The sequence below is a fragment of the Lactuca virosa genome, chromosome 8, assembly GCF_052849685.1.
Source record: "Lactuca virosa cultivar CGN04683 chromosome 8, Lactuca_virosa_CGN04683_v6, whole genome shotgun sequence".
Taxonomy (NCBI): domain Eukaryota; kingdom Viridiplantae; phylum Streptophyta; class Magnoliopsida; order Asterales; family Asteraceae; genus Lactuca; species Lactuca virosa.
This window is the reverse complement of record NC_136433.1, coordinates 120,788,095-120,800,908: the sequence shown is the minus strand read 5'-3', so window position 1 is coordinate 120,800,908 and position 12,814 is coordinate 120,788,095. Positions and strand designations below refer to the sequence as shown.

Sequence of the window (12,814 nt, the reverse complement as noted above, 5' to 3'; positions counted from 1 at the left end):
ACAATTATTAAGCATTTATATTATACCATTTATATTGTTGTAAAATATATCAGAAAACATATAAATGATATAAATAAGATGGTTATAAATATAATATTTGAAATTTGATCAATGAATTTGATTTATCAAGGTTGAATATAAAATATAAAAAACAATAATAAAGAAAAAATAATGATGTATATCTTAATAAGTAATAAATTTTATCTAATATGTATATATAATCATAGTAATTTTATAACCATGAATATGTGACTTATATTGAAAATAATATCTAAAACAAAGATCATACATATATATAATATAAATGATTAGGATATAAAATAAAGGACCATATATATAAATGGTCCTCATGGTTGACAAAATCGACCAATTATGGTCCTTATGACGAATTCTTTATATAGATGGTTCTTGTGGTTTAAATTTTTTGCAGAGATAATCCTTGTGACAAAATCGACCATTTACGTAATTTTGTCTATATAAAATTTGTTAACGTACGATGGATTATTCATATTTAAAATATAAAAGATTGAAATTGAAAATTATATATATATATATATATATATATATATATATATATATATATATATATATATATATATATATATATATATATATATAAAAGGGACTATAAATATAAATTTTCATTTATATCATGGGTTTGGTCCTATTTAAAATATAAAAGATTAAAACTGAAAATAATATATAATACAGGGCTGTAAATGTAAAAGTTATTTTATATTATTGAGTTTGGTCCTAATGATGATGCGCAGAACAAATAAAAGTGGTTTTGACTGTTGTTTTAACTTGGTGAAAATGGTTTTGACCTGCATTATGGTGCGAATAACAACACCCGTTTTTGTGTTTGTAAACACATGATGAATTCAGTAAAACTATCCACATAAAATCCAATCCCACAATTTTGTCTTTATTTTATAAATGAAGTCTTTCGCAGTAACTATTAACGGTGCAAGATATGCGCAATTTTTTTTAAAATATTGGGAACATGATTTAATATTACAAGAAAAATATCAAACACACGTGTGTGCAACATGTCAGAACGAGAGGCGTCGGCAAGTCTTTGTAAGCCACGTATTCTTGTTGTGCTACGTGGCAGCAAGCCCACAACTTCACAATATCTATTTAAAGCCTTGTTTCAACCTCCTCAAATAACAATATCTATCCAATCTTCATAAAAACAACACCTAATATGCAGACAGCGAAGAATGCAGCAGCATCCGTCAAGGAGACAGCGGCAAACGTGGCTGCCTCCGCCAAGTCCGGCATGGAAAAGACCAAAGCCACCCTGCAAGAAAAGGTTCCCTCATAACATTTTTGCTTTGCTTTTTAGTTCTATTGTTTCTATGATTACTAAACTCTGCAGTTTTGTATAGGGTGAGAGAATGACTGCACATGACCCAACGCAAAAGGAAATGGCGACAGAGAAGAAGGAGGCAAGGAAGGATCAAGCCGAGTATGAGAAGCAAGTAGAGCGTGACCAAAACGCGGTGCAGAGACAAGCGGTGGAGGCCACCGGAACTCACTCATATTCCACCACCGGAGCCACTGGTCATCCCATGGGAAGCCACCAGATGTCGGCGTTGCCTGGACATGGAACTGGACAACCGGCTGGAGATGTGGTGGAAGGGGTGGTTGGGTCTCACCCTATTGGTAGGAATACCGGCACCGGTCAGTCTGTTGCCGGGAATAACCCAAGTACTGGTGGAGGCGCTGGCGGATATGGCACCGGAGGGGCATACCGTTGATAGACTCAGCGTGGGCATTTGATTTGCTTTAAAATATAGTTGTTTGTGAAGAAGAGATTGCAGTTTCAAGTTAGATTTGAATGTAAATCTTGTGTTTTTTCATCTGTATGGATTATGTATTTCTGTTTTGATGTTATTATTTATCATGTCAAGTCTAGAAATCTCGTCTTACGATATCTATTTAAAAAAAAAAAGTAGGGGCCCGGTAGCCACCAAATGGCTAATTGATGAGATAAACCCAGAGTTGGATTTGGATTAGGATTTTCATTCCACATAAATTTATATGTCATCCTTTACCCTATTTAAGTGGTCTACCCTCTTTTCATTCACTATGATCTTCGTTTGTTTGGTGTTTGAACAAACATAAACGATCGAAATTTGCGTATATTTTATAATATATATATATATATATATATATATATATATATATATATATATATATATATATATATATATATATATATATATATATATATATGCAAACCCAGTGATTTTAATGTATCTGATGCAATTATAGTGTTTTATGGAACTGATGCAGTCGGTGCTTGTGTTTTTTTAAGAAAAGTGATGCAATCTTGGTTGATTCAATGCTTGTTTTTTTAAACATATGATGGAATTCTCTCCGGAAAGAACTACGTCATATATTTTGGTACAATAATCATTTTTGGTTGGAATGTTATTCCATTAATGCCAGTGATTACAGATAATAGCAATGTACTAAATAGATCACTATTTGTGCAACAATAACGTTATGTTTTTTTTTCTTTAGAGATTATGTGATTCCCAACGAAAAAATTGTCCCATTAGAATAATTGGCATCTTCCGGTTAAATACGACGATGAGAATGTGATTTTCCCCAGAAAAGAGCATTTGACAAAGTTCTATTGGTTGATTTGAATAAATATTAAATTTCAAGTTCTATTGAGTTTTATATACCAAGCAAATACCTCCGAATGATGATGGATTGGGGGTTGTATACTTTTAAATAATTCATCCTACTTTACTTGATTCACCATAAAATGCCTTACTTTATATTCCAAATTGTGAACTAGTGTATGGGATTGGTCAAATGTGATTCATTCTACACGAGCATCATTGTACATTATTCGTTTTTTATTAGTTGTTAGAAACAAGGAAAAACCAAAATTGTTAAAAGAACTTTCGTAAGTTTAAAAAAATCATTATTTTTACTACAGATTTTAAAAAATAGCATTTTGCTTACCGACTATAGACATTTAATCCATCTTTTTTCTTTTCTTTTTTGTAGACACCTAAAATTTGGATTTTCCTTCACAAATTCCTCAACTCAACTGATAGAATTCCATATGCATCAATGAATATTTAGAGAACCATTTTCTTCAAATGATAAAATTGACGAAATGACAGAAATCAAGCAATGCACCACTTGATAAGTGCACAACCACCCAGTTTCCTTTGAAAGATATATGACCTCCGGCTATTGTCCTAACGTCGAGATATCCACCAAAGCGTAATATCTACTTTAATGTGCACAAATAAACAAACAATTGACCATAACAAACAAAAACTAAATAATATATAAGTATAACGCAAACGTCTTCTTCTACAATAATATAAGAATAACACCATAACAAACAAAAACTAAACATCACACCCTTGCTGCTTTCCGCAACTCAGAAGCCCCATGAGCAAAGTGACACTTGTCACCAAAGGTACAAGACCCCTTGGCAAAATTCTCACACAATTTAGTCTTCTTGTTGCCCACTGATGATGGTGGACCATGGTGTACACCTGGCGGTGGGCCACCACCACCACCAGTTTGCAAACTGGCACTCAATATCAACTCGCTAACCATCGCACTCGCTTCCTTAATCTGATCAAAAGTCCCCTCAAGTTCAATATTCTTCAAACTCATATCACTCTCATGATCTCTAATCGAAAGTTTGGCCCCGGTTTTCCAACATATCTGCTTCGAATTCACACCGCCTTTTCCAATAATGGTACCGGCAAGAGACGCATCGATGCTGATTTTGGCCGTGGCAGAGGCACCAAAGCTGGCGGCAATCCCTGGCGGTGGTAGTTGTTGTGGTGGTGGAGCTGTGAAGCGCGTGGTGGTGGGTGGAAGAGCGGTTTGGGGGTTATCGTTAGATGGGGCGATGGGTTTACCGAGCTCCCATTGACCATGGGCAAAGTGACACTTGTCGCCGAATTTACAGCCTTCTGCAGTGTTGTATTTGTTGCAGATTTTTGATTTGGTGGCGGTGTTTTGGGTGGTGGAGGTGGTGGATGAGGCGGAAGTGGAAGTGGGTGGGAGGTTCATCATTTGTGCCACCGCGTTGTAGCCTCCAGGGAAGAAATGGAGGAAGTGACAGTTTTCGCCAAATGGACACCCATCCATGCTGTAAATAAAATCAAGAAATTCAGATTTTGTATGGTTGGTGTAGAATATATATATATATATATATATATATATATATATATATATATATATATATATCAGAAATAGCAGTTATTTACAAATTGGGAATGTTAGCACAAATAAAAGGAAAAACAAACAAGATTCCCAAAAAACAAAAACAAATATTATGAGAGCTTGTTTGGCCAAAAGAAAAAAATGTCTCTCCAATAATGACCAGAACATAAACTTCAGCATATTAATAGGTCATGGTTACTTATATATACTATCTATATGTGGATTTAATGTTCAACCTATACATATTTATGTCCTTTATTACTATTAGGGATTAGGGATATTCATTTTATTAGGGTTTTGTAGTTGTTGTGGTCAATGTAAGCATCACTGGTAGCTCATTTTTGTTCTTTTTTTAAAAAAAAAAGTATGATCCAGTATAAACATAAGAATTAAAGATGATATATGATACTTGTATTAGTATATTGTTTGCCGCATACCAAATGTAATAAAAAGCATACCACCTACAAATGTCACTTCACTAATGAACTTATTTGATATTTAACTGTATACTTGAATTAAGAAATTTTACTTCTGGATAGATTTTTAGGGTGAAGATTTTAACCTGAAAAACTTCATGCAAGGCTTTGATTTGCTTCCCACCAACTTCAATTCTGTTACAATACATTAGGTGTTTTCTTTTAGTTAGATTACACTTGCAATCTTTTGTTTACATACTAGATAGAGGGGGAAGAGAGAAGTGGGGTGCACTCTTGAATCTTTTGTGATAACTTTCCAAGCCATTAATGATATACCTGTTTCTATTTTTGTGTTTTCACAAACAACTTTCTGATTGTTGAACACTTGAAGTTTTAATGAATTTTATATTAGTTTCCATAACATTAGAATCTCAAAGTGTATAATATTTTCTGTATTAACATTAAGAACAATGAATATATAACGCTAAAAATCCAAAGTACCTAGTATAAATACAAAATTGTGCGTCAAGATATGAATAATTAGTGTTTAGATAGGACATAAGTGATAAGGCCGGTTATGAATCAATAACACCCTGTTATCTTGCCGCATCTCATGTGACTGAGCTCATCTTTCACCAGGATCAAAAAATTCTCAAGATCAGACTGCGTCTTCACAATTAAAGGCAAAAGAGAAAACGAAAAATCCAATAACATTCAATCTCAAACGAAGAGATAAAAACACAAAACGTGATCGCTTAAGCATAAACTAAAGGAATAGAAATACTCGTAGCAAATTTAAGACCTCAGATACAAACTTAGATATACGAATAGATCAATTAACAAATCGAGTGCAATTGAACAGAAAAAACCAACCTGGCTTGAATTTCTTTGCACCGCCATTGGCTTTAGCTTCAGGCCTCCCTCTCTTACGAGCATCCATAGCTCGACTAACAAATAGAACAAATTGATGTGTTAAATGAAACCTAAAAAGACTGCGAATCAATCGATTCCGAAAACCCCTAGGGAAGGGTTTTTGCGACAAGGATGAACGGCTTGGTGAAAGGAATCTCCGTGCAAAAGAGGGAATTATATCGCGGACGTAAATTAATGAATTCTTTTTGCTTTTATTTTGGTTTGGATTCCGCGAACGGTCGCATCCTCCAGGATCCGGAAGTCCGGAACACACGTTTTACCCGTAATGACAAAAATAACGTTGATGATTAAGTTTTAAGTAATTTAAAATTAAAGAAATTAAAGTGATTCCTATCTTTTATACCTATAAATATTTCTATCCACTAATATTATTATAAGTATCACCATTCCATATTTTTTAACTATATCATTAAAAGTATATTAGGAATATATCAAATCAAATTAAATTTAATGTTGGAATGATGACACGTGTCATAATGTTAGTAGGTAGGAATATTTATAGGCATAAAAAGTAGGAGACAATTTAATTTCTTTTAAAATTAAGAAAATTTTCCTAACACCCGAGGAAGTGAAACATTCCTTACTTTTTGTCTGTGGTATCACTTTATTTTTTTCCCTCACAAGAGTGTGTATGGAAATGATCTTTCACTCTTTTTTATTTTTTTTTTAAAATATATTTCATACAAATACTATACTTATTTTGTAGGGAATTAAAAACCATGAATTTTAATATATTTTTTATAATTTTTTAGTAGGTATATAATTTAATAAATATTAAAAAACTAAAAAAAAAAAAAAAAAAAAAAAGTCTAACCAATCAAAACAGGAGAGACAATGCGGAGTCTCTATCCCCCACTCCCTTCCCGCATCTCCTTTCCCGCAGGGACGGTGCGGTGTTTCAATGCGCGGGAACGCCTCCCACACCCCTTTCCCGCAACGCTCCGTCCAACTTAATAACCAAGAGAAGTGACATTTTCACTTAATAAATTGATTCATCCACAATGATGTTTTATTAACCTGTACGATTTAATCACGGTGAAATGCAATTTCTTTACCATGCTTAGGTTCAAGTTTCATCAAATTTACCAGTTAAAAAAAAATCTATTCAAAATGTTAAAGCAAAAACCTAAAAAGAAATATCCGTAATGCAAAAAATATTGATGTTCACAACGAAATAAAAAAATAAAAACAAGTCATTAATTACTGCAAAATCCCTACGTGACATTATTCTTATATTTTACAAAATTTATAATTAATTTTCAACAAAATATATTTTGTTAAATTTTTTGTTGCGATAGAAATTTTCAAATAATATATTTACATCAAAAAGAGATTTATATTGCTCAAGAAAAAAAAAAAAAAAAAAAAAAAAAAAAAAAAAAAAAGTCAGTGATCAAAAAAAAAACTGCTGTATTGGCAAAAACGCATTTCGTGATCCCTTCCGTGCGATATGGGTGGTTATTTCAGAAATTTTATTAAATCCTATATTTGTTTTCTATATATAATAAAGGAGAATAAGTTGACAACCTTTTTTTAATGCAAAATTATTTAAACCGAAGGCGCTATAATATAAGATTTTCACCAACTTTATGTTTTTAATAAAATAATTATCTATATTGCTAAGAGCACTCGGTATGGGTGCATCTCGATTTCGTGGAGACTGACGTGGACGTCGATAACGACGTTATGACGGGGGAATACCCCCCCCCCTCTCGTTTTAGCTCGTTATGGCACTTCTCGTGTCATACCAAGGCGCCGATTTCAATCCCGCTTCACCGCCACTGCAGTTTCCCAACTCACCTTACGTTCAACAAAATTTATTTGGTCAAAACCCAAATTTACAACAAAATCTTTTCCCTACTTTTACTTCGACGCAACAAACAACCAACCAACCATCGCCTACAACACAACAATCGGTTGAAGTGGAAGCGGGAGGTAGTAGGAGAGGGAAAGGGAAAGGAAAATCGAAAGGGAAAACAATAGTGGTTGAAACAGAAAATGCAGACGTTCCACAATGGTGGACACTGAATGAGGAATATGCTTTGACGGTTGCTTGGTGTGCTACTTCAAAAGATGAATTACGCGGAAATGGAATGAAGAAATGAGTTTATTGGGGGCGGTGCGCGACAAGTTTCACGCTATTTTAAAGAAAAATCTGTATCGCAACAATGACATGTTGAGCAGCAAATGGGGTCAAATAACTAAGCGGTGCAGCAAATTCAACGGTATTTACAACTGGTTTGAGGCGCAACAACAAAGCGGAACCAACGACTTCGATTTGTTCAAATCTGCTAAGGAACAATATCAGGTCGAAATGGGTCATGTTTTTTACTTTGAAAAATCATGGGAGTTGTTGTGAGCGGATCCAAAGTGGAATAAAACGCCTACATCGTCGGAGGTTCAATCCAAACGGTCTCGCAATTCTAGCTCGGTCGACGTGTCGGACGCACGGACTCACATCGACCTAAACGCCGACGACGATGAGATCACGGATGATATCTAAGAGATATCCTCACCACAATGACCGCCCGGACGCGACAAAGCGAGGCGCGCTGCAAGACATGCGGAGGAGGTGGGGTCGAGATCAAAAGAGGCGGCGGAAATGAGAGCGAAATTCGACGAGCACAATTTATGAATAAAAGAAAAAAATGAGTTGAAACGTCGTCATTTGGAGTTCCTGGAAAGGCAGGCACGTGAGAAGCATGAGCAAAAAGATAGAGAGTTAATGACACAACAATTGTCAATTCTTCGGACTAGCGAGGAGGGTTTGGTGTCTGCTAATCTAGCGGTGCTACAAGCGATAAAAGAACAAATTAGGGAGAAATATTTGGGTTAATTAAGATTGTTGTGTAATTTTTGGAGTAATTTGAATGGTATTTTAGTTATGATTTTAGGTTTAAAATTATGTTTTTTTAATTGTAATCGTAATTTTAGATTTTAAATATTATGTCTTTTTTTTGTTTTTAAAATTTTATGTTTTATAAAAAATATATTCATGTTAGTTATTAAAATAAACGCAAAAAGGAAAAAAAACAAAAAAGGAAAAAAAAAAGGAAAAAAGCAATTTCGAAAAAAAATAAAAAATAAAACATATTTATTTTCAAAAAGTTGGTGTTGCATCTTGTTGCTCATTTCCCCTCTTGGTGTTATAACACCATTTGCTTATGTGGCATGTGAGGTGGCACAACTTGGTGTTGCACCTTGTTGGCCACACCTAATGCTCTAAGTGTAGTGCAAGGGAGTGGAGTCTCAATGTCATCAGCATATTGGATGTGTATCACCCAAGGTTCTAAATAACGTAAGGCGTGACTTGGCGGCAATGTCAAGCCTCAAGCTTTTCCGAGCCGTAGCGAGCCACGCCGTTTGTAATGTTTGACTTAAGGCGGCAATTTTGAATATTATTAATATTTTTATATGTATTTTCAACTATTATTCTATTTTATACACATATATGAGCTAAGACGGCGTTTTGGTAAAGCTTGGCGGCAGACACAAGCATTGGAGCCATGACGCGTCATGGCGGAACCATGACGAACTTTTTAGAACCTTGGTAGCACCCATGACGCCGGCTACACTAGCATGTAGTCGTCATGTCATCTAAAGGACGCCAAGATATGTGACTAATTGTTCTAACTATGGCTAGTTTAGATTTTTTTTTTTTTTTTTATTGTGAGTCTAGAAAACAGAAACCGACATGGTTATTATTTAAACAAAACGAATAGAAATAAAATGATCAAAAAATTACTAATAAACGGATCAGACAATATAAGCAAAAAAAAAAGTATTGTAAAAAAGATCTACACCTTGCATGATGAGTTTGCGTGCGTACCTAATGATGAGAACGAATACATATGAATTATTCATGATTTGTTTTTTTTTTATCTAGTATTTAATCTTATAGGTAGTATTTAATCTTATAGGTTATATCTTTATGAGTAAAATTTTAAGAGAACTAAGTATTTCGGCTAGTGAAATATAAAAGAAGGGTCTTAGATGTCTTGATTTATATTTAATTTTTGTTGTGAAACAAAACTAAGATAGCGTCATTCATCATAAAATTTAAGATGGGTCAAAATTAATTTTAAACCCTGCTGCTTTACACTCGTCCTCAATATTTTTTAATTATATAAATATTCTTTTTGTCTTCATATTTTACATACTTCTCTTTCAACTTTCTTTCTATATCTTAATCTAGGTTTTTCTTCTTATTACCATGGAGTCATCAGTGAGAAATTGAAACCAAGGCAATGACAAAGCCACAACTTCTAATGGCATGTTTTGAGCTCGCAAGACATATTTTGATTTTGATCATACAACCCAACATTTTTCCTATTTCAAGACAAAATTACCAAAAATCACAACTTCAATCCCTGGTAAATTTTTTTAACGGAAATAGTCTTAGTGGTTTCTAAAACTTGCATGATTGGTCTTTGAGCCACATGAAATGACTTACTTATCCTTTTAATTTATTTTATATTTTTTATTTAACTAAATTCATTTTAATTAAAATAAATAAATAAATAAAATAATCCTAGCCCGATAGCCCCATATCTCTTGTCTCTCCCATTTTTAACCCTAATAAACCCTTCATCAACCAAACCACCACGGCCACACACCAATAAAATTTGAAGTGAATGTAGATTTGGGGTCGTTTGATAGTTGCTAATTGGGTTAGAGCTGAATGAGTTGGAAGTTGACTGTGTTAGAAAATCTGACTGAATTAACTTCTAACTGAAACTTGTTGTTTGATTTTGCATCTGACGGACTGTGCAAAATGACTATATTACCCTCAAACAACATTTTTTTATAAAAAATCTTTTATGATTTACCATTTAACTTATAACATTACATTTTTTATAAAAACATTTAAAAAGATGAAAAATTACCATATTACCCCTAGATGGAAATAACTCATTCTATTGTCCTTTAATTTTCAAACTGAAACATCCCAAAATACGACCCAAAAATTTTTGTTTTAATATTACTAAAATCACATCATCGAATGTCATACATACTAAGAACCATAGAGTGAGTAACTCAAAAGTTAAGTAACTGTGTCAAAACAAATACTGTATCAATCATATCGAAATATCTGAATAAAACTCCCAAGATAAAACTGAAACTGTGGTGTGTGCCATGCCATCATCCCGAGCTCTTCCTTTTACTTGCGGAAGTACCTGAAACCAAAAACTGAAACTGTAAGCACAAAGCTTAGTGAGTTCCCCCAATCTACCACATACCATACAATAACATATAAAAAAACTAATGGGCCTTGCCCACTGCATCGGACCAAAGTCCGGAACTAACCAGGGCCTTGCCCTCTGCATTAGACCGAAATCCGGAAACTAACCAGGGCCTTGCCCTCTGCATCGGACCGAAGTTTGGAACTAACCAGGGCCTTGCCCTCTGCATCGAACCGAAGTCCGGAAACTGCATCGGACTGAAGTCCGGAACTAACCAGGGCCTTGCCCTCTGCATCGGACCGAAGTCCGGAAACTGACTGAACATAGCATAGCATAATCATAAATACTAACATAGCACATATACTGCATACTGCATCGGACCGAAGTCCGGAACACATAACATAAAGACATGCTTGAATCACAAAGATATCAAGCACACTGGACTACTGCATCGGACCGAAGTCCGGAACTACTACTAACTAAACGGGCCGGCATTGTGGCCGTAGACCCGTTCCTACTGGAAGGAAACTCACCTCGTAAGCTGGATGCTGAAAAAGCTACTCGGGAACTGTCTGCTGCTGCTCCGGTATCTCCCCGGCTACAATTCCCATAAATATACTCAATCAAATACTGATAACTAAACTGGGGGTGAAATGACTATTTTACCCCCGGTCAAAGTCAACTTCCTGGTCAAAGTAAATCTCCAGTTGACCGGACTCGCCGAGTTGGGCCGCCAACTCGCCGAGTCCCTTTCATCTGTTCTAGTCCTCTACTCGCTTCTACTCGTCGAGTTTGGTGAAGACTCGACGAGTTCTTCTTCGATACATACATCGAGTCTAACTTCATCCGACTCGCCGAGTTGTATGAACAACTCGTCGAGTTCTCCTTCATCATATGAACATGTCCAGGCTGCGACTCGCCGAGTCGCAAGAACAACTCGTCGAGCCTGAAGAACAACTCGCCGAGTCCCAAGCATGCTATTACTATACAGTCGATTCTAATCAATTTCAGTGCTTCCAAATCATAGATCTAGGCTCTTAGGGTTGGTTTTACACGTAAAGTTTCCAAATTTACGTGCATGCATGAAGAAATGAGGCTAGAACATCAAAATAAGCTAACAATGGGGTCTTAGGGTTTGGAACTCGACCTTGGGTGCATAAAGGCAGCTACTTTGAGCTCCTACAGCTCAAATATACTCAGATCTAAGATCCATTTCCTTATAGGAGTCCCAATCTCGAGTTTGGATCCAAAAAGTCCCAAAAAGAAGCACATCTAAGCATACAAGACTATCAAATGGAAATAACAAGCAAGGTACAAGCTTTAGTACCAGAATGTGAGGCTGATGATCAAGAGACTCTGGATCTTCTTCTTCTCCTTTGGATCCTTCCTTCTTTCTTTCTCTTCCAAAACCTCCAAACTAGCACAAACACACTCAAGCTCAACAATGGGGGCTAGGGTTTACAGGGGAAATGCTCTAAAGGTGCTGGAGGCTGGGGTGGGAGGCTATAATGACGTTTATATAGGGTACAAACCCTTGAAATTAGGGCTTCATCCAGACAGGCAGACTCGCCGAGTCCCTTCATATGGACTCGCCGAGTAGCCAACTTAAAATACGTGATCATCCCGTCTCTACTCGACGAGTTGGGCTACAGACTCGTCGAGTATCCCTTAAGAAAATGAAAATGACTTTATTTAAATCACATACCAGAAATGGGGCGTTACACAAACTTAACTAGCAGCCTAGGACACTATAGCTAGCTTCCAAGACACATTGAAAAAAAATAGTTTTCCAATATGATCTTAATGATAGAGTTCAAGACATCAATATTTCAGTGGGATTAGAACTTTAGAAACTCAAAACTCAAAACTTACAACTAATTTCAATGGGATTGGAAGCTAAACGTAAGGGTCAAATTAGTATGTCATATACATTCAGAAACGATTATGTTATTAGAATGTAAGAAGGCAACATATAGTAGAGCTATTACATCTAAGCAAAAAATATATATGTAATGTTAAACAAAGAGCCACGCAACATGAGTTGTGACAAAAAAAGGTGCAAATTAG

At 35.3% G+C, this 12,814-nt stretch overlaps 2 protein-coding genes across 3 annotated transcripts; one reads left to right on the top strand and one right to left on the bottom strand.

Moving 5' to 3' along the window:
• Nucleotides 1–1,182: 1,182 nt before the first annotated feature.
• On the top strand, nucleotides 1,183–1,915 carry LEA4-5 (Late Embryogenesis Abundant 4-5). The gene is made up of 2 exons (XM_079068208.1): nucleotides 1,183–1,315; nucleotides 1,392–1,915. Exons 1-2 carry the CDS (start codon nucleotides 1,208–1,210, stop codon nucleotides 1,761–1,763), a joined length of 480 nt encoding a protein of 159 aa, XP_078924334.1. The 5' UTR covers nucleotides 1,183–1,207; the 3' UTR covers nucleotides 1,764–1,915.
• Nucleotides 1,916–3,296: 1,381 nt separating this feature from the next.
• LOC145133519 (zinc finger CCCH domain-containing protein 14-like) lies at nucleotides 3,297–5,697 on the bottom strand. 2 transcript variants are annotated; one of them, XM_079068455.1, is made up of 3 exons: nucleotides 5,505–5,697; nucleotides 4,778–4,826; nucleotides 3,297–4,141 (listed from the first exon to the last, which is right to left on the bottom strand). In XM_079068455.1, the coding sequence occupies exons 1-3, from the start codon at nucleotides 5,569–5,571 to the stop codon at nucleotides 3,391–3,393; spliced, it is 867 nt and encodes a 288-aa protein (XP_078924581.1). In that variant the 5' UTR covers nucleotides 5,572–5,697; the 3' UTR covers nucleotides 3,297–3,390. The 2 variants fall into 2 exon arrangements, with proteins under 2 accessions (XP_078924581.1, XP_078924582.1); XM_079068456.1 differs by lacking the exon at nucleotides 4,778–4,826 and having other exon boundaries at nucleotides 5,505–5,687.
• Between the last annotated feature and the right edge of the window lie 7,117 nt (nucleotides 5,698–12,814).